Here is a 19,231-nt window from a genome sequence, read left to right on the forward strand (position 1 = left end):
GTCTATTCTCACTGACATCAGGACGTTTTCTACTCCCAAATGGCCACAGTTTGACCCCCCTAAAGTCTGAAGGACATTAAACTGGCCCTTTGTTTAGACAGGTTGGAGATCCCTGTAATAGACATACCTAAAGTAGACCTAGCTCCCTACGAAAAGGATGACTTGTTACATCCAGAACCTGCTTAAACCACATAAACCACACCACCAGGCTATCATAAACACCTAGGTATTTAAAGAAGCAGTTTGCTTTACGGCGCTGCGTTACTTTAACTGACAATTGCGCAGTCATGCAACGCCCTTTTTTCCCACTAATTGAGCTTTCTTTCAGTGGTATTTGACTGCCTGTGCGTTTTTTATTTTTTGTGCTAAAAAAAAAAAGACTGACAATTTTGAGAAAAAGAAACAATATTTTGGACTTTTTGCTATCAAACACGTCCAGTAAAAAATTTTAAAAATCTAATTTTATCATTAATCAAATTTAATACATTTATCAAAATGTATTCTGCTCCATGTCTTTGCGAAAACAAAAAATTTCAATACGTGTAAATTAATTGGTTTATGTGAAAGTTTTAGTGTTTACAAATGGTGTTATAGATACCGGAATTTTTTTTATACTAATAATGGCAGCAATTTGAGACTTATAGCGGGACTGCGGCGGGCATTCTGACACTGGGGGGAACTGACTTGGTGTCATTGACATCCCCAGTGACACCAATACAGTGATCAGTGTCTCCCTTGTAGTTGGTGGTCGGATCATGCCAGTGGCGGGGGCTGATCAGGAACTGTGAGAGCCCGGGGGAGGGAGGATCACCTGAGGGAGTGGGATCACTCCAGGATCCTGTGAGAGAGGTCTGGAGTTGCCTTGTATGCTGACCGTGTGCCAGATGATTCCACCATCCTTACCTGTACCCAGATGACTACAAAGGGTTAATATATACACATGCGCTTTAATTTTGCGCTTCTGGTGAGTTTAATCACATTATCAGTTCCAATCACGGATTTCACCAACATGGATCACCTGAACTTTGGACTTTATTTATTTCGCTGTCTTATGGTAATAATTCAACAAACACTAAAGTCACTTTATATTTATTATATTTACTTATTTTCACTTGCTGGTACGTCATGATAGGATGATTCACTTTATACTCATTATCACCTATAGCGCTGCAAAGCGCCCACACTTGTCACTTTAATAATTTCTTTTCAGCGCTGCATTTTTGTATATATATTTATTTAGGGGATAAGAGGTTTCACTTTTATGCAAGCAGCTAGACAACCAAGCGCTCACTTGTAACCTTTTTACTGTACTAATGGCACTGGGGAGGAAAGGGTCAACATGGGGGGAAATCAAAGGGTTAACTGTGTGATGGGAGTGTTTTACTAGGGGGCGGGGGGGGTGTTCTTCACTGTAAGCACACTGTGCTCAGCCATCCAGAGCAGTGTGCCCAAACTGACAGGGAGGAGGACTGTTGGTAAACAAAGCAGCCCTCCTCCCTGTCGGTGATTGCCGATAATCACCGGGCGTCAGCGGGTAATCATCGACCGGGACCCGGTGATTGACACCTGCAGCCGCGAATGGCGGAACGCGCCCCCTACCCGGAAATGCAAAATTACGTATATATATACTTGATTTTGCGCACACGGGCAGCCCTGTAGCAGTATATCTACTATATGGAGGTTGAAATGCATTCTGTGGATTGCGCCATGTACCATTCATCTTATGAGAACAAAAGACGTCCGATCAGCCGCACTCCAAACAATCCACTTTATTGAACCAAAATTAAACCAATACAGACAGCGGGTAATGAATAAGCGCGTGAAATACGTTTACCTGCCAGTCCCCCACTCAGGGGCGGACTGACAACTCATGGGGCCCCTGGGCAATAAGGGATCATGGGGCCCCTGTGTCCTCGCCAACACCCAAAAAAGCCAATGAAAGGTACCAGGGACATCTCATGGGGCCCCCTACTGACCCCGGGCCCTCGGGCAGTGTCAGAGTGCTCGAATGGTCAGTCCACCCCTGTGGGCCCCACTGTGTTTCCACTGTCTGTATTGGTTTTACCGTGGTTCAATAAAGTGGACTGTTTGGAGTGCGTCCGATTGGACGACTTTCGTTGTCATCTATGCAGCACTCGATCTGGGCTAGCACCTACAGGAGGTGTCGTGCTTGGAGATTGGGAGTCTCTCTACCTTGAGCAGCGGTAAACATACCATTCATCTTATGATGTCATATATAAATGTAACTGTAAAGGACCTATAAGTATCCAACTGCATATCGCCTTGGTACTAATGGACCATTCAAGTTGTCACCATTTGCGTGATCACCTGCCTGTGAATAAATACAAAAATTTAAAAAAGTTCGGCTTTAAGCGGCAGTCCTCTTCGGGGTTAAATAATACCCAATGGTATTTAATCACTTTCTGTGAAGGCATCAATAATACACCTGGAGGTGCTTCATCACATAACCTGGGCTATGGAAGGATACATAGACATAATGTGAACACTGGTCAATGCAGCAGAGTGACATACCTGCAGAAAAAAAGAAAAAGGCGAAACCCACTGCGCTGCCAAAAAAGGACTAATTAAAAGGAGATGAAATAGCTGCTAACACCTGACTATAAACAAACAGTGACAGGCAATCAGTGAGGACAAATGGTGCTGTGCTGCTTGCTGAGCATAATTAACCACTAGCCTCCAGGGCACTTATACCCCCTTCCTGCCCAGGCCAATTGTCAACTTTCAGCACTGTCACACTTTGAATGACAATTGCACGGTCATGCAACACTGACACAGATAGAGCTTTCTTTTGGTGGTATTTAATCACCTCTGGGGTTTTTTATTTTTTGCTAAACAAACCAAAAACAACTGAAAATTAAAAAAAAAAAATTTTTTCTTAGTTTCTGTTAGAAAATTTTGTAAATAAGTTATTTTTCTTCTTCACTGATGTGCGCTAATGAGGCTGCAGTGATGGGCACTGATAGGCTGCACTGATGGGCACTGATAGGGGGCAATGATGAGGAGGCACTGGCAGGTGGCACTGATGGGCATTGACAGGCATCACTGATGCTCACTGAAAGGCAGCACTCATGTATGGCACTGATAGGTGGCACTGACTGGCACTGATATGCGGCACTGATTGGCAGCACTGATAGGTGGCACTGATTGGCAGAACTGATAGGTGGCACTGACTGGCACTGATAGGTGGCACTGAAAGGCAGCTCAGATGGGTACTGATATGTGGCATTGATGTGCACTGGTAGACACTGATATGTGGCATTGATGTGGCACTGATGGGCAGGTGGCATTGATGGACACTGACAGGTGGCACTGATGGGGCTACACTGATCATCAGGGCACACTGATCATCAGTGCCCTGATCATCAGTGTACATATCCCCTCCAAGGAATTCAGATTACCGACTCTCCTCTCCTCTCTGTCAGCGTGACAGCTCGAGAGAAGAGAAATGCCGATAACCGGCATTTCCTTATTTACATGCGATCAGCTGTGATTGGACACATGACAGAGCCGACGTCTTCGACTCTTTCCGTTAATCGGTGGGACACAGAGAACCACCGATCACCGCGCTGCACGCCCCTGGAGCCGCGCACGTGCGGTTAGAGTGGGAGGGCTTCATATGGCGTCCTCCCAGAACGAGAGAACCGCCTTGCGCCCGTCATTTCCTTATATGGAGGGCGGGAGGCAGTTAAGCAATAACTCAAATGCTGATAAATAAGTGAATAATCACAAACAGAGATAAAGTAATTCATGTACAACCAGTGGAAAAAAAGTGAACAATAATAGGAGTGAATCCACAGTGGTAAAACAAATAAAAGTGACGTGATCACAAGAGACCAAATGTCAGTAAATGCACACAAAAACCACTATCAGAATCAAAGGGAAGTGACATAAAGAAATGACTTGAAATGTGGCAAAAATGTTGACCATCAAATAAAGTGGTAGAAATAAATATAAATATGAATAGAATCAAGTAGCAATATAAAAGTGACATAAATAGTGACACCACAAATAAACTGGACCAACAGGTGAATACAAAATAGTTGTATAAAAAGATGAATGGCGAAAAAAATGGACACAAAAAGTCCACAAAAAAAAGCATAAAAAATGCAGTCGCAAAGCATAAATAGTGTGTGAATCTTCCGCACAAAGGAGCATGTAAAATTCAGTGACCAAACAAAGGGGGAATCCACCTAGCATGCGCGTTCACCTTCAAACTGCGACCCTCAAGGGGGTCACAAAGCGTAAATGCAAGTAGATAATCCTCAACCAGATGGATCTCAGGGATGAAACACACGAAAGCTTCTTCTCCATGGCATCCACAGCAATCGGTGCTAACGATATCCTTTTAGGGTGTGTATACCTTTAGCTCTCCCCCACCTCCAAAATTCTGCATAAAAAGGGGATCAAAAGAGCGCTCCCATAGTGTAGTATATCAAGCTTTTATTAATGTATACATAAGCCATAAAACTACTCACAGTATGTACACGGGTCTGCAGACCCAGAAAGCAATCACTGTATTATAAAACAGCACAGGGTGTATGAGGTTGGGAGTACCAAGATAGCGGCTGCCGTCCGTACCGTAATAACGTCACCACGCCTTCGTCCACAAACGGAAGTGTGGTACCCGCTCACCAAAGGTGCCAATTCCACACGGGGAGCAGGGGGCAATATGTACACGGGTCTGCAGACCCAGAAAGCAATCACTGTATTATAAAACAGCACAGGGTGTATGAGGTTGGGAGTACCAAGATGGTGGCTGCCATCCGTACCATAATAACGTCACCACGCTTCCATCCAAAAACAGAAGCGTGGTACCCGCTCACCAAAGGTGCCAATTCCACATGGGGAGTGGGGGACAAGTCCTTAAAGCGGAACTTCCCCTTTGGGTTAGAGCTCCGCTGTCAGAAAAACCTTGGCTCATCGTGTGTGAAGACCCCTGGATTAAAGGTATGTATCCTGGAAATTGTTTGAAACATTTTGAGGAGAGGTTCATCAGCTGAGTGGGGGAGGGGGCAAGTACTAGGGTCATTGGTTCAAATCCCAGCCACGGCACCTCCTGCCTGGAGTTTGCATGTTCTCCCTGTGCCTGCGTGGGTTTCCTCCGGGTACTCCGGTTTCCTCCCACACTCCAAAGATATGCTGGTAGGTGAATTGGCTCCTGTCTAAATTGTCCCTAGTATGTGTATGTATGAATGTGAGTTAGGGACCTTAGATTGTACGCCCCTTGAGGGTTAGGGACCTTAGATTGTACGCCCCTTGAGGGTCAGGGACTGATGTGAATGTACAATATATATGTAAAGCGCTGCGTAAATTGACAGCGCTATATAAGTACCAGAAATAAATGATTATATATATATTGCTTGTTCTGGCCGGAAGGGGCGTGGCTACAAGGTCACACGCACACTGCATCACTTCCACTTGTACGGAAGATGTCAACACTAAGTATTGCCCGTAGAACATTTTTTTTAGATTGGTTAATGTGGTACTCCGGTTTCCTTCCACACTCCAAAGACATGCTGGTAGGCTAATTGGCTCCTGTCTAAATTGTCCTAGTTTCATCCCTGGCCACGTGGGATCTCCTGCATGGTAGGGGTTGGGGGAAGACCTGGCAACCTACCCTGTAAAATAATTGCTCGGAGAATTCATGGAAAAAGTCACTTACAAGCAGGGGCGGACTGACAACTCATGGGGCCCCCAGGCAATATTGGATCATGGGGCCCTGTGTCCTTGCCCAAACTCAAAAAAGCCTATGAAAAAGGTACCAGGGGCATCTCATGGGGCCCCCCACTGACCCCAGACACTCAGGAAGTGCCCGAGTTTCCAAATGGTCAGTCTGCCCCTGCTTACAAGTGACAGTCCATGCAATCGCCAAGGGTCGGATATGACTGGATGTATATGTAGGGATGTTAGATTGCTCGCTCCTTGAGGGTTAGGGACCTTAGATTGTACACCCCTTGAGGGTTAGGGACCTTAGATTGTATGCCCCTTGAGGGTTAGGGACCTTAGATTGTACACCCCTTGAGGGTTAGGGACCTTAGATTGTACGCCCCTTGAGGGTTAGGGACCTTAGATTGTACACCCCTTGAGGGTTAGGGACCTTAGATTGTACGCCCCTTGAGGGTTAGGGACCTTAGATTGTACACGCCTTGAGGGTTAGGGACCTTAGATTGTACGCCCCTTGAGGGTTAGGGACCTTAGATTGTACGCCCCTTGAGGGTTAGGGACCTTAGATTGTACACCCCTTGAGGGTTAGGGACCTTAGATTGTACGCTCCTTGAGGGTTAGGGACCTTAGATTGTACACCCCTTGAGGGTTAGGGACTGATGTGAATGTACAATATATATGTAAAGTGCTGTGTAAATTGATGGCACTATATAAGTACCTGAAATAAATTAATAAAACCGCTCCATAGGAAGGATTGGAAGCTGAATGCTAGCTATCAACATCACGGACTGTTTTGCTTGCCCCGCTGGCTCCCAATCTTTATACTAGAGACCGGGAGCTGTCTATGACAGCTCAGTCACTGTGCTGGGAACACGCAGTGAGCACGCTCTCAGTACAGACACCTTACCTGCCCGTGGATGCATATGTGCGTCATGTGGGTAGTAAAGCCCACCCTCCTTGCAGTGACACAGATGCGTTACGTGGCTGGCAAGAGGTTATGAAATTAGCCCTGCAGCAATGGAATGTGTGCGAGTAGCGAGGGGTTAATAATGTATGAATGTGGAGAAAGAGATTTCTGAGCCTAGCACTGAAGCTGACTTGTGTTGCTGAGTGTCGGAGTTTGCTATCGGTATGGAATGTGTCTGTAACTTGGCTGGAATCTCAGAAGTTTGCCTCAGATATATCCACAAGAGTGGAATGCTGTACACATATGAAGGGTATGCAGCAAACATGCACGTTGTATACTTATATATGTATTTATATTTATACTGTGTGTATGTATTCATGAACAGTATATATTGTAGGGAGCGGCTGGCAGGTTTTCTCCTGGAGCCCAGAGGCTTTGTAGAGCTTTGGGTGCAAGGGTGGACTGACCATTTGGAAACTCAGGCACTGCCCGAGGGCCCGGGGTCAGTAGGGGCCCCATGAGATGCCTCTGGTACCTTTTTCATAGGCTTTTTTGAGTTTGGGCAAGGACACAAGGGCCCCATGATCCCCTATTGCCCGGGGGCCCAATGAGTTGTCAGTCCACCCCTGTTTGGGTGGGATAAAGCCTTCAGTCGTAGGTCCATGTTTTACCTGGTAGCCAGACCCCACTAGTGTTACTAACCCCTGGACCCTGCAGTCAGTGGGAGAAATAGGCCCCATTGTCGGTGTCAGTGGGTCCTATTGCTGATGTCAGTAGCAGGAATTACACCCCATTGTTGGTGTCAGTGGGAGGAATAGTGTCTTTTATCAGTGGGAGGAAAGGTGCCTCAAAGACTGGATAAAGGCAAGCAAAAGGCCGCAGTTTGGAGAGCACAGCTCTACAATATCGTTAAATTACGATCACAGTACCTTTCAGGAGTCGACATAGCCATTCAGTGGATTCCCGAGGCAGGTGCAGTGGGTGCGCGCCGCACCGGTTGACACCACAGGGGCGGACTGACCATTTGGAAACTCGGGCACTGCCGAGGTCAGTAGGGGGCCCCATGAGATGCCCCTGGTACCTTTTTCATAGGCTTTTTTGAGTTTGGGCAAGGACACAGGGGCCCCATGATCCCCTATTGCCCAGGGGCCCCATGAGTTGTCAGACCCCTTCACCTACCGCACAGGGTGACAGCAGACCCACTCCACGAAAAGGTAAGTTGTAAAGCAAGCCAACGATCCCCGCAGGATGGATCGGATCCATCCTGCGGGGATCGTCGGTTTTCTTTACAACTTACCTTTTCGTGGAGCAGGTCCGGTGTCACCCCGTATAGGTTGCATGCCGACGATCCCCGCAGGATGGATCAGATCTGCGGATTGGGGAGCATAATGGATCAGAGTCCGATCCATTATGCTCAATCCGCAGATCCGATCCATTCTGCGGGGATCATCGGAAGGGGTGTCACCAAGTGTTATCGCACCGGGTGACACCAACCTTAGGGATGCCCCAGTAGCCATTGTCACACCCAGTAGTGTATTTAGGTTTTGTGCTGCCCTAGGCAACACAAAAATCGTCTGCCCCCACCAACATGACCAACACCACCACCCCCTCCCACGGAGAGAGCCTGACATTGATCAACAACACCTCTGCCCCCCACCTGGAGAACCTTCCACTACCCCCCCTCCCCCTGGCAATAGAGAGACAGACACCCATCTTCACAGCTCTGGACATCCCCGGGAATGAGAATTGGGCTCTACATAACATAACATCAAGCAGCCTGCAGCCTCTCTCAGATCCCACCAGGTTCCTACGGTGCGCGTGTCCTTCTTCCATCCCTTCTTCTGGGGGGATGTGTGGCCCCCAGGGAGGGACTGACAACTCATGGGGCCCCCGGGCAATAGGGGATCATGGGGCCCCTGTGTCCTTGCCCAAACTCAGAAAAGCCTACGAAAAAGGTACCAGGGGCATCTCATGGGGCCCCCTACTGACCCTGGGCCCTCGGGCAGTGCCTGAGTTTCCAAATGGTCAGTCTGCCCCTGGCTGCCCCCCTAAAAAATGCCGCCCTAGGCAAGTGCCTTGTTTGCCTTGTGGTAAATACACCCCTGGTCACACCTAAGGTGACAAATTAAACTGTACAGCAGGGGCGGACTGACAACTCATGGGGCCCCCGGGCAATAGGGGATCATGGGGCCCCTGTGTCCTTGCCCAAACTCAAAAAAGCCTATGCAAAAGGTCTCATGGGGCCCCCTATTGACCCCGGACCCTCGGAAACCGGAGTACCCGGAGGAAACCCACGCAGGCACAGGGAGAACATGCAAACTCCAGGCAGGTGGTGCCGTATCTGGGATTTGAACCAATGACCAGGGGCGGACTGACAACTCATGGGGCCCCCGGGCAATAGGGGATCATGGGGCCCCTGTGTCCTTGCCCAAACTCAAAAAAGCCTATGAAAAAGGTACCAGGGGCGTCTCATGGGGCCCACTACTGTCCCCGGGCCCTCGGGCAGTGCCTGAGTTTCCAAATGGTCAGTCCGCCCCTGCTGTACAGGGTCACATTAACAACCAATTGTACTTTATAGAAAAAATTTTTTTTTTGTACTTTTGTACAGAGAATTTATAAATCATAAATGAAACTTTAGAAAAAATAAAAAATGAACAGTTTAGCTCTCTGTGATTTTTGTTGTGCGTTAAATTCATGATTAATTCATGTGAAAAGCATGTTAAGTGCCAGAAAGCAAAGCCAAAATCCATTTGCCCTTGTACCTTCTAATAGCTGAATGGTATAAAGCGCGGGACAATATGAACTGCGCAGACATTATTTATTAATAGATAAATTCGGTGTCACTTACAATCGTATTCTTAGAAGGCATCTTTCTGTAGACTGCACAGTTGTTACACAAAGAATTCTGTATATAAATATATGTAACTTAGACCACAGCTGCTGCAGAACATCTTCATTTCTGAAACTCACTATTACCACCCTGTTTATTATACAGTATTTATAAAGCGCCATTTATAAAGCGTTTATAGGAGACTTTTTTTTTTTTTTTAATGCGGGTGTAACCCACAAATCTATTTCTTGGTATGTCTGCTACCGTGTCTCACTGTATACAATTTTCCTAAAGAAGATGGACATTTGATACGTAGTTACATTGGTCCAGCTTGGATGTAACTATGTATATGACACACCTGGCTGATGCCCCTGGAAGCTGGAAATCACTAAAAAAAAAAGACAACACTGTTCCAATGATCTCTACTGACTGCCAGGTCCGGTGCCAATTGGCTGCCCTGCTGCAATCTGAACATAGGAGGTCGGTCACTCAACACGGGCACCGCTCAGAGAATGCTTTGCATTTTTTTTCTGAATGAATGCAAGATGTTCTATGATTGGATGAGGGGGAGCAAGGCAGTGATATCACACTCTCCACCTTGCCCAATCAGAGAATGCTCTGCATTCATTCAGAAAATGTGAAGCACTCTCTGAATGGTGCCCGTGCTCAGTGACTGACCCCTGTGCAGGACCTGGAAGGTGAGATCACTGGAATGATCGGCCAGGTGTGGTATACAGTTACATTGGTACAGATTGGACTCATGGATGACGTATCCGTACCTGGAGGTCTTCTTTAATGTGGTTGTAAAGGCAGAAGGCTTTGTACCTTACTACATTCTCTGGGGATCAGTGCCGCCTCATCAGTGCCTATCAGTGCCACCACATCAGTGCACATCAGTGCAGCCTCAACAGTGCCCATCAGTGAAGCCTCATCAGTACTCATCAGTGCAAACTCATCAGTGCCCATCAGTGAAGCCTCATCAGTGCCCAGCAGTGAAGTCTCATCAGTACCCATCAGTGCAGCCTCATCAGTGCCCATCGGTGAAGCCTCATCAGTGCCCAGCAGTAAAGCCTCATCAGTACCCATCAGTGAAGCCTCATCAGTGAAGCCTAATCAGTGCCCATCAGTGAAGCCTAATCAGTGCCCATCAGTGCCCATCAGTGAAGCCTCATCAGTACCCATCAGTGAATTCTCATCAGTATCCATCAGTGCAGCCTCATCAGTGCTCAGCAGTACAGCTTCATCAGTGCCCAGCAGTGCAGCCTCATCAGTACCCAGCAGTGCAGCCTCATCAGTACCCAGCAGTGCAGCCTCATCAGTATCCATCAGTGTAGCCTCATCAGTGCCCATCAGTGCAGCCTCATCAGTACCCATCAGTGCAGCCTCATCAGTACCCAGCAGTGCAGCCTCATCAGTACCCAGCAGTGTAGCCTCATCAGTACCCATCAGTGCAGCCTCATCAGTACCCATCAGTGAAGCCTCATCAGTATCCAGCAGTGAAAAGGAGAAAAATACTTATTTGCTAAATATTATATCAGAAACTAAGATAAACATTTTTGTTTTTCAAAATGTTTGTTTTTTTCAGTTTATTTAGAAACAAATAAAAGCCCCCGTGGTGAAAGCTCGATTTGTGTGAAAACAATGATAAAATGCCATTTGGGTACGGCTTTGCATGATTACTTGTCATTCAAAATGTGAGAGAGCTGAAAGCTGGCCTGGGGAGGAAGGGGCCCCGGTACTGAAGTGGTTAAACCCTCTAATATTACACACTGTTATACAGAGATATGGCACAGCTTTGGGGCCCCAGTGCCCCTCTGTTATTATACACTGCCTGTGGGCTATGGCACAGCATTGGGTCCCCAGTGCCCCTCTGTTATTATACACTGCCTGTGGGCTATGGCACAGCAGTGGGGCCCCTGGTGAACCCTCTGTTATTATACACTGTTATACAGGGTTAGGGCACAGCAGTGGGGTCTCAGTGGCCCCTCTGTTATTATACAGGGTTAAGGCACAACGGGGGGGGGGGGGGGCCCAGTGGTCCCTCTGTTATTATACAGGGTTAGGGCACAGTGGTGGGGCCCCGGTGACCCCTCTGTTATTATACTCTGTTATACAGGGTTAAGGCACAGCAGTGGGGCCCCTGTGACCCCTCTGTTATTATGCCATGTTATATAGGGTTAGAGCACAGCAGTGGGGCCTCAGTGGCCCCTCTGTTATTATACCATTATATAGGGTTAGGGCACAGCATTGGGGCCCCAGTGGCCCCTCTGTTATTATATAGGGTTAGGGCACAGTGGTGGGGCCCCGGTGGCCCCTCTGTTATTATACCGTTATATAGGGTTAGGGCACAGCATTGGGGCCTCAGTGGCCCCTCTGGTATTATACAGGGTTAGGGCACAGCGTTGGGGCCCCAGTGGCCCCTCTGTTATACAGGGTTAGGGCACAGCAGTGGGGCCCCTCTGTTCTTATACCATTATATAGGGTTAGGGCACAGCATTGGGGCCCCAGTGGCCCCTCTGTTATTATACAGGGTTAGGGCACAGTGGTGGGGCCCCAGAGGCCCCTCTGTTATTATACCGGTATATAGGGCTAGGGCACAGCAGTGGGGCCTCAGTGGCCCCTCTGTTATTATACAGGGTTAGGGCACAGTGGTGGGGCCCCAGTGGCCTCTCTGTTATTATACCATGTTATATAGGGTTAGGGCACAGCAGTGGGGCCCCAGTGGCCCCTCTGTTATTATACAGGGTTAGGGCACAGTGGTGGGGCCCCAGAGGCCCCTCTGTTATTATACCGGTATATAGGGCTAGGGCACAGCAGTGGGGCCTCAGTGGCCCCTCTGTTATTATACAGGGTTAGGGCACAGTGGTGGGGCCCCAGTGGCCTCTCTGTTATTATACCATGTTATATAGGGTTAGGGCACAGCAGTGGGGCCTCAGTGGCCCCTCTGTTATTATACAGGGTAGGGCACAGTGGTGGGGCCCTAGTGGCCCCTCTATTATACCGTTACATAGGGTTAGGGCACAGCAGTGGGGCCCCAGTGGCCCCTCTGTTATTATACAGGGTAGGGCACAGTGGTGGTACCCCAGTTATTATACCGTTATATAAGGTTAGGGCACAGCATTGGGGCCCCAGTGGCCGTTATTATACACGGTCATCCAAGATGCTGAGCTGGCAGCACTGGTCCCATACACGGGGCACCCTGGTGACCTGACACAGTAATGGATGCTGCAGCCAGGCAGGGTGTGCCCGCGTTGCAGAGCATCACTGAGGAGGATGCAGGGAATGTCTCCCGCCCAGAGGTGAAGCTGCCTCAGCTCATCCCCTCAGGCAGTGGGCGGGGCCGCACCCCGTGCCACACCTCAGCCCACAGTGGGAGGGAAAGGGATGCGTTCCACAGGCGGCCAATGGCCTTGTCCAGGGAGTCCGGGAGAAGGCGTGGTCGGGAAGGTTCTGGGACGCAAACGTTGCAGGGTTTGGTGTCGCGGTGAGAAGGGGCGGGGCTGGTCGCCGCGGTGCCCGCAGACACAGAGACGTTTTCTCAGCAGCACCAGCCGCCATCTTAGCTCGGCACCGGAGAAGCGGAGCGGGGATAGCGCGCTCGCCTGGCCGGGAGAGGGAGAGGAGCTCGGGACTGACCCCCTTCCCCTGGAATACTGAGGGAAGAGGAGGGGGAAGACCGGGACCAGCTTATCACAGCGGGGTGGAGAAGATGCCCGGGATGTGGTGGTGCTCCCCGGCCTGCCTGCTGACCATCACCGGCCTGCTGTGCGGGGCTCTGGCCGCTAGAGGTGAGCAGAGAGGGGAAAAGGGGGCCCTCGGGGTGTGTCCTGCTCAGGGGCCACACAGCCAGGTCATGTGATGGGGCACTAGAGGGCAGCACAGCTCTGGGTGCTGATTGGTTGGGTATCAGCGGGTCATTGGGGGCCTCAGGGGACCCTTGGTGGCTCCTGTGTTCCAGTCATCACAGTGGTCCCGGGATATGGTTGTATGGGATGGGGCCACAGGATGCTAGGATTGGCCCCGCCATCTCCAGGGGCCATTCATAACCCCCAAATAGTTCGGGTTTTTTTTTTTTACATAATATATATCCAGGACACCATGTCCGTCTTCGGATCACACCCGGGTGTTCCATCTGTGGCCCCAATACTGGAAGCGGAATCCCGGCTGAACATGGGGAGCCCCAGTATTACCAGATACACATCATCCAATGTCGGGGCTCCCTGTGTTCAGCCTGGATTCTGCTTTCACAACCGGGGCGACAAAGGGAACACCCCGGATCTGACCCACAGACAGACAGGGCGTCCTCCCGGACATAATATATATAAAAAAAATGAAATATTTGGGGGTCATAAATGGCCCCTGGGGGTGATGGGGCTAATCGTGGCATCCTGTGACCCCATCACATACAGTCAGAACCCCAATATTACCAGGAACACATCATCCAATGTTGGGGCTCCCTATGTTCAGTCTGGATTCTGCTTTCATTACCGAGGCGACAAAGGGAACACCCCGGATCTGACCCAAAGACAGGGTGTCGTCCCAGACATAATATATAAAACCCCCAAATATTTGGGGATCATAAATGGCCCCGGGGGCTGATGGGGCCAATCGCTGCATCCTGTGGCCCCATCACATACAGGAAGAACCCCAATATTACCAGGAACACATCATCCAACGTTGGGGCTCCCTATGTTCACTCTGGATCTGACCCAAAGACAGGGTGTCGTCCCAGACATAATATATAAAAAAACCCCAAATATTTGGGGGTCATAAATGGCCCCGTGGGGTGATGGGGCCAATCATGGCATCCTGTGGTCCCATCACATACCGGAACCCCAGTATTACCAGGAACACATCATCCAATGTGGGGGCTCCCCGTGTTAAACCTTTATTCTGCCTTCATTATCGGGGCCACACATAGAACACCTGGGGTGTGATCCTCAGACAGGTATGGTGTCCTTTATCGTGATGGCACCTGAATCACTGGGTACAGGGCCTACCGGAGCTTTGCCGGGTCTGATCCTCATTTATAATCCTGTAGACATTTTATGGACAGTCCTGCTGGGGGTCAAGGGGTTTATGGGGCATTAGGGGCCCCCTGAGCACTAGATGGTGCCAAAGCTGCTCAGAGACATGCCAGGGCTGGTGATGGGGTGCTGGTCATTTTGGCACATTGCAGTCCTGACTGTCCTAGTGTGCCCAATAGTGGTACCAACAGATCCCCTACCAGAGGTCTTATGATGTTCTCCTGGGGTCCCTCCGTGACTTTCCTGATATTGGAAGCTGCATTCTCTGTATAGGGGTCCCTGCATGTCAGAGTATAGCCAGTGTCCTATGGTGGGCCATTGACGGTAGAGAGGCGTTGTATGTGGCACCTGGATCTTGACCGGTCTCATCAATCCTGAATTAGAATCCTGGAAACATTTTAGAGCCAATCCGGGGGGGGGGGGGGGGGGGGGGGGGGGTCAGAGCTTTATGGGGCATGAGGGGCCCCTGAGCAACAGATGATGCCAGGGCTGGTGACTGATGTGATGCCGTAATGTTGGCACATTGCGGTCCTGACTGTCCTAATGTGCCCAGTGGTGGTGCCAACCAAACCCCTACCTTACTGCAGGTCTTATGACATTCTCCTGGGATCCCTCTGTGGCCCTCCTGAGATCTACTCTTCTGTATATGGGGGTCCCTGAATTCCTTAGAATAGCCAGTGTTCTGTGGTGGCCCATTGATAGTAGAGAAGGGTTATATGTGGCACTTGGATCTTGACCCATCTGATCAAACCCAATTTGTAGTCCTGGAGTCTTTTCAGGACCAGCCCTTCTAGGGTTTATGAGGTATGAGGGGCCCCTGAGCGCCACAGGATGCCAGGGCTGGTGATTGATGTGATACTGTTCATATTGCCACTGACCTAGTGTGCTCAGTGGTGGTACCAACCAATGTCCTACCAAACCAGACTCCTTATTACATTTTCCTTGGATCCCTCTGTGACCTTCTGATGTGAGGACCTGTCATTCTGTATATAGGGGACTTTGTATGTCAGAGAATAGCTGGTATTCTATGGTGGCCCCTGGATACTAGAGTGGGGGTAGGTGGAACCTGGATTAACTAGCGCAAGTCCATCTGGAGGTTTGACCGGCCTGATCAATCATGATTTGTAGCTCTGGAGACTTTTCAAGGACAGTCCTGACAGAGGTCAAGGGTTTATTGGGCTTGAAGGCCCCTGAGCACCAGATGGTGCCAAGCCTGCTTAGAGATGTGCCAGGGCTGGTGACCGATGGCATGCATTGCAGTCCTGACTGTTCTAGTGTGCCCAGTGGTCCTACCTCACTCGAGGTCTGGTTACATTCTCCTGGGATCCCTCTGATTCACTCTTGATATCAGGAGCTGCCATTCTGTATTTGGGGCTCCCTGGATGTCAGAGAATAGCCAGTATTCTATGGTGGCCTGGGATACCTAGCACAAGTCCATCTGGAGGTTTGACTATCCTGATCAATTCCCAATGTATAGTCCTGGAGACTTTTCAGGGACAGTCCTGTTGGGAGGTCAAGGGTTAATGGGGCATGAGGAACCCCTGAGCACCACATGGTGCCAAGCCTTCTCATTGATGTGATGCTGGTAATATTAGCACCTTATGTCCAGTGGTGGTACTGGTCAATGTCCTACCACACCAACGTTTTTATTACATTCTCCCCATCTCCCTCTGCGATCCTTTTGATGTGAGGACCAGCAGTCCTGCATATGGGGGTGCCTTGATATTAGAGAATAGCCAGTATTCTATGGTGGCCCCCAGATACTAGAGACAAGGTGTATATGGCTGTAATACCCAGTATGACAGATCCATACTGAGGTTTGTAAGTTCAGGTTAGTCCCTATTTATAGTTTTGAAGAATTTTCAGTGCCTCTATAGGTGGGGGTTACCAGTTATGGGGCAATAGGGGTCCCTGAGCAACCGAATGCCATATGATGCTAAGCCTGCTTAGATGATACCAAGGGATGATGATTGATGTGATGCTGGTAATATTGGTACATTACGGTCCTGCCTGTCATAGTGTGCCCAATGGTCCTCCCACACCTGAGGTCTTATGTTCTCCCTGGGTCCTTCTGTGACTGTCCTCATATAACGAGCTGCCATTCTGTATATGGGGGCCCCTAGATGTCAGAGTATAGCTGGTTTCTATGGTGGCCCCTGGATACTAGAGAGGTTATATATAGCACCTAGGATTACCTAGCATGACCGGTCCATCCTGAGGTTTGTCGGGTCTCATAATTCCTTATTTATAGTTTTGGAGCCAATCCTGCTGGGGGTCATTGGTTGAGCGGCCTCTGTGGACCAGAATACCAGAGGATGCCAAGGGCTGATGATTGATGTGATGCCGGTCATATAGGCACATTGCAGTCCTGATGGTCATAGTGTGCCCAGATGGCTTTTTCTGACCCCTGAAATATACACTTGTTTAGGTTTTTACATGTCTATATAGATATGGGGTGTCTGAATATTATATGGCCAGCCTTTGCCTAGTGGTGGTACCAAGGGATGTCCTACCACGCCAGAAATCTTTTTACATTCTCCTCTGTGACATTCATAAGAGGACCTGTCATTCTATATATAGGAGGTCTTTGTATGTCAGGGAATAGCCAGTATTCTGTGGTGGCCCCTGGATACTAGAGAGGGGGTTTCATGGTTTGGCATGTTGGATTATTTGAAATATATGCTTCTTTAGTTTTTTACGTTTGGTGTCATATTAGGTGACCAGTCTTTTCATGTTTCTGTTCTCTGATAATAAAAGGTGACTCAAGTCCTAACGAGATGCCCAGATATAATCAGTTATGACATAATGGCCCCTGGATTGGCTATCATGAGACATCCGTCCAGAGGTTTGCCTGGTGAGGTAAATCTCTGTTTTAACTTTTGGAGTCTTTTCAGGACAAATGCTGCTGGGTGGTCACTGGTTACAGGGCACAAGGAACCTCTGGGCACCCCATTACTAGATGATGCCAAGCCTGCTTGGAGATGTAATATTGGCACATTGTGGTCCAGAATGGGTTAGTGTGCCTATTGGTTATTTATGACCCCTAAAATACCACTTATTTAGGTTCTTACTTGGAGAGTACCACTACTCCAGAGGTGTTACATTTCCCCAGGATGCTTCTGTGACCCTTCTAATATTGGGGGCCACCATTCTGTATATGGGAGGTCCCTAAATGCCAGAGAGTACGCAGTATTCTATGTTGTCCCCAGATACTGGGGTGTACTTGACATCCGGTGGGTTGGATCATACAAAATATGCACCTATTTAGGTTCTGAATATTATGTGACCAGCTTGTGAATGGCACCTATGATGTGTCCTTCTAGGTTAGGGTTTCCCAACGAGGGTTCCATGGAGCCTTAGGGTTCTTCCAGAGGTTCTATGGGTTCCTTGAGCAATGAGCAATTTCTGCCTCTTAGATAAGTACTGATACCATTGATCTTCTTTGCTTTCTGTAAGGGGGTCATTCTTCCTATTGAGCACAAGCGGAAGGAACATTCTACCCATTGAGCTCAAGGAACATTCTTCCCATTGAGCACAAGCGCAAGGAACATTCTTCCCATTGAGCACAAGCGCAAGGAACATTCTTCCCATTGAGCACAAGCGCAAGGAACATTCTTCCCATTGAGCACAAGCACAAGGAACATTCTTCCCATTGAGCACAAGCGCAAGGAACATTCTTCCCATTGAGCACAAGCGTAAGGAACATTCTTCCCATTGAGCGCAAGGAACATTCTTCCCATTGAGCGCAAGGAACATTCTTCCCATTGAGCGCAAGGAACATTCTTCCCATTGAGCGCAAGGAACATTCTTCCCATTGAGCACAAGCGCAAGGAACATTCTTCCCAGAGAATTCCCAGAACATTCTTCCCATTGAGCACAAGGAACATTCTTCCCATTGAGCACAAGGAACATTCTTCCCATTGAGCACAAGTGCAAGGAACATTCTTCCCATTGATCATCACACTAATGTATCATAGGTTGTAGATATAGTCATTTTTATCTGGGGTTCTCTGACGCTGGAACGTTATTTCAAGGGTTCCTCTGTGTTGAAAAGGTTGATCTAGAGGTTATACCCCGGCTGTTCTGTCCGTGGTCCTGGTACTGAAAGCTGAACCTAATCTTAACATGGCCCAATATTAGTGGAAATGTAGAATGCATGTGATGGCACCTGGATTACCTAGAGTGACAAGTCTATTCTAAGGTTTGGTTTTGGAGTCATTCCAGGGCAAATCCTACAAGGGGTGACTTGTTAAGGGCCATGATGGACCCCAGGGCACCTGAATACCAGACGATGCCAAGCCTGCTCAGACATGCCAGGGTCGATCAATAAAGTGATGCCAGTAATATCGGTACTTTGCAGTCTTGACTGGGTTAGTGTGCCAAGTGGTGGTACTAAGGCAGGGGTGTCCAAACTATGGCCCTCCAGGTGTTGAGGAACTGCAAGTCCCATGAGGCCTTACAAGACTCTGACATCCACAGGCAAGACACGCAGAGGCATGATGGGACTTGTAGTACTTCAACAGCTGGAGGGCCATAGTTTGGACACCCCTTTACTAAGGGATGCCCCATCACACTAGAGGTCTTTTTACATTCTCCTCAGATCCCTTTGTGACCTTCTTGATATTGGGACCTGCTATTCTCTATATGGGATGTCGGAGAATATCCGTGTTCTATGGCGGCCCCTGGATACTGGAAAGTGGGTACACTTGGTGTCTGGCAGGATGATATTATTCCCGGTACAATCCCCAGGCTGCCTCTTGTATCCTCACAGTGTTGCAATAC

General features: G+C 48.8%; 1 protein-coding gene across 4 annotated transcripts in view; it reads left to right on the forward strand.

Moving 5' to 3' along the window:
* The first annotated feature begins 12,900 nt into the window (after positions 1-12,900).
* The window catches only part of CLSTN1 (calsyntenin 1), a 185,861-nt gene continuing 179,530 nt past the window's right edge, over positions 12,901-19,231 (forward strand). For 3 of the 4 annotated variants that reach the window (XM_089664086.1, XM_089664087.1, XM_089664089.1), the window contains exon 1: positions 12,902-13,210. In XM_089664086.1, the coding sequence (XP_089520212.1) occupies positions 13,132-13,210 (79 nt within the window). In that variant the 5' untranslated portion in view covers positions 12,902-13,131. Of the gene's footprint in view, positions 13,211-19,231 lie in introns of all 4 variants that reach the window. The other variant, XM_089664088.1, reaches the window with a different exon arrangement.

This window comes from Staurois parvus, unplaced genomic scaffold (genome assembly GCF_062004578.1).
Source record: "Staurois parvus isolate SC_StPar_1 unplaced genomic scaffold, SC_StPar_1.0 ptg001831l, whole genome shotgun sequence".
Taxonomy (NCBI): domain Eukaryota; kingdom Metazoa; phylum Chordata; class Amphibia; order Anura; family Ranidae; genus Staurois; species Staurois parvus.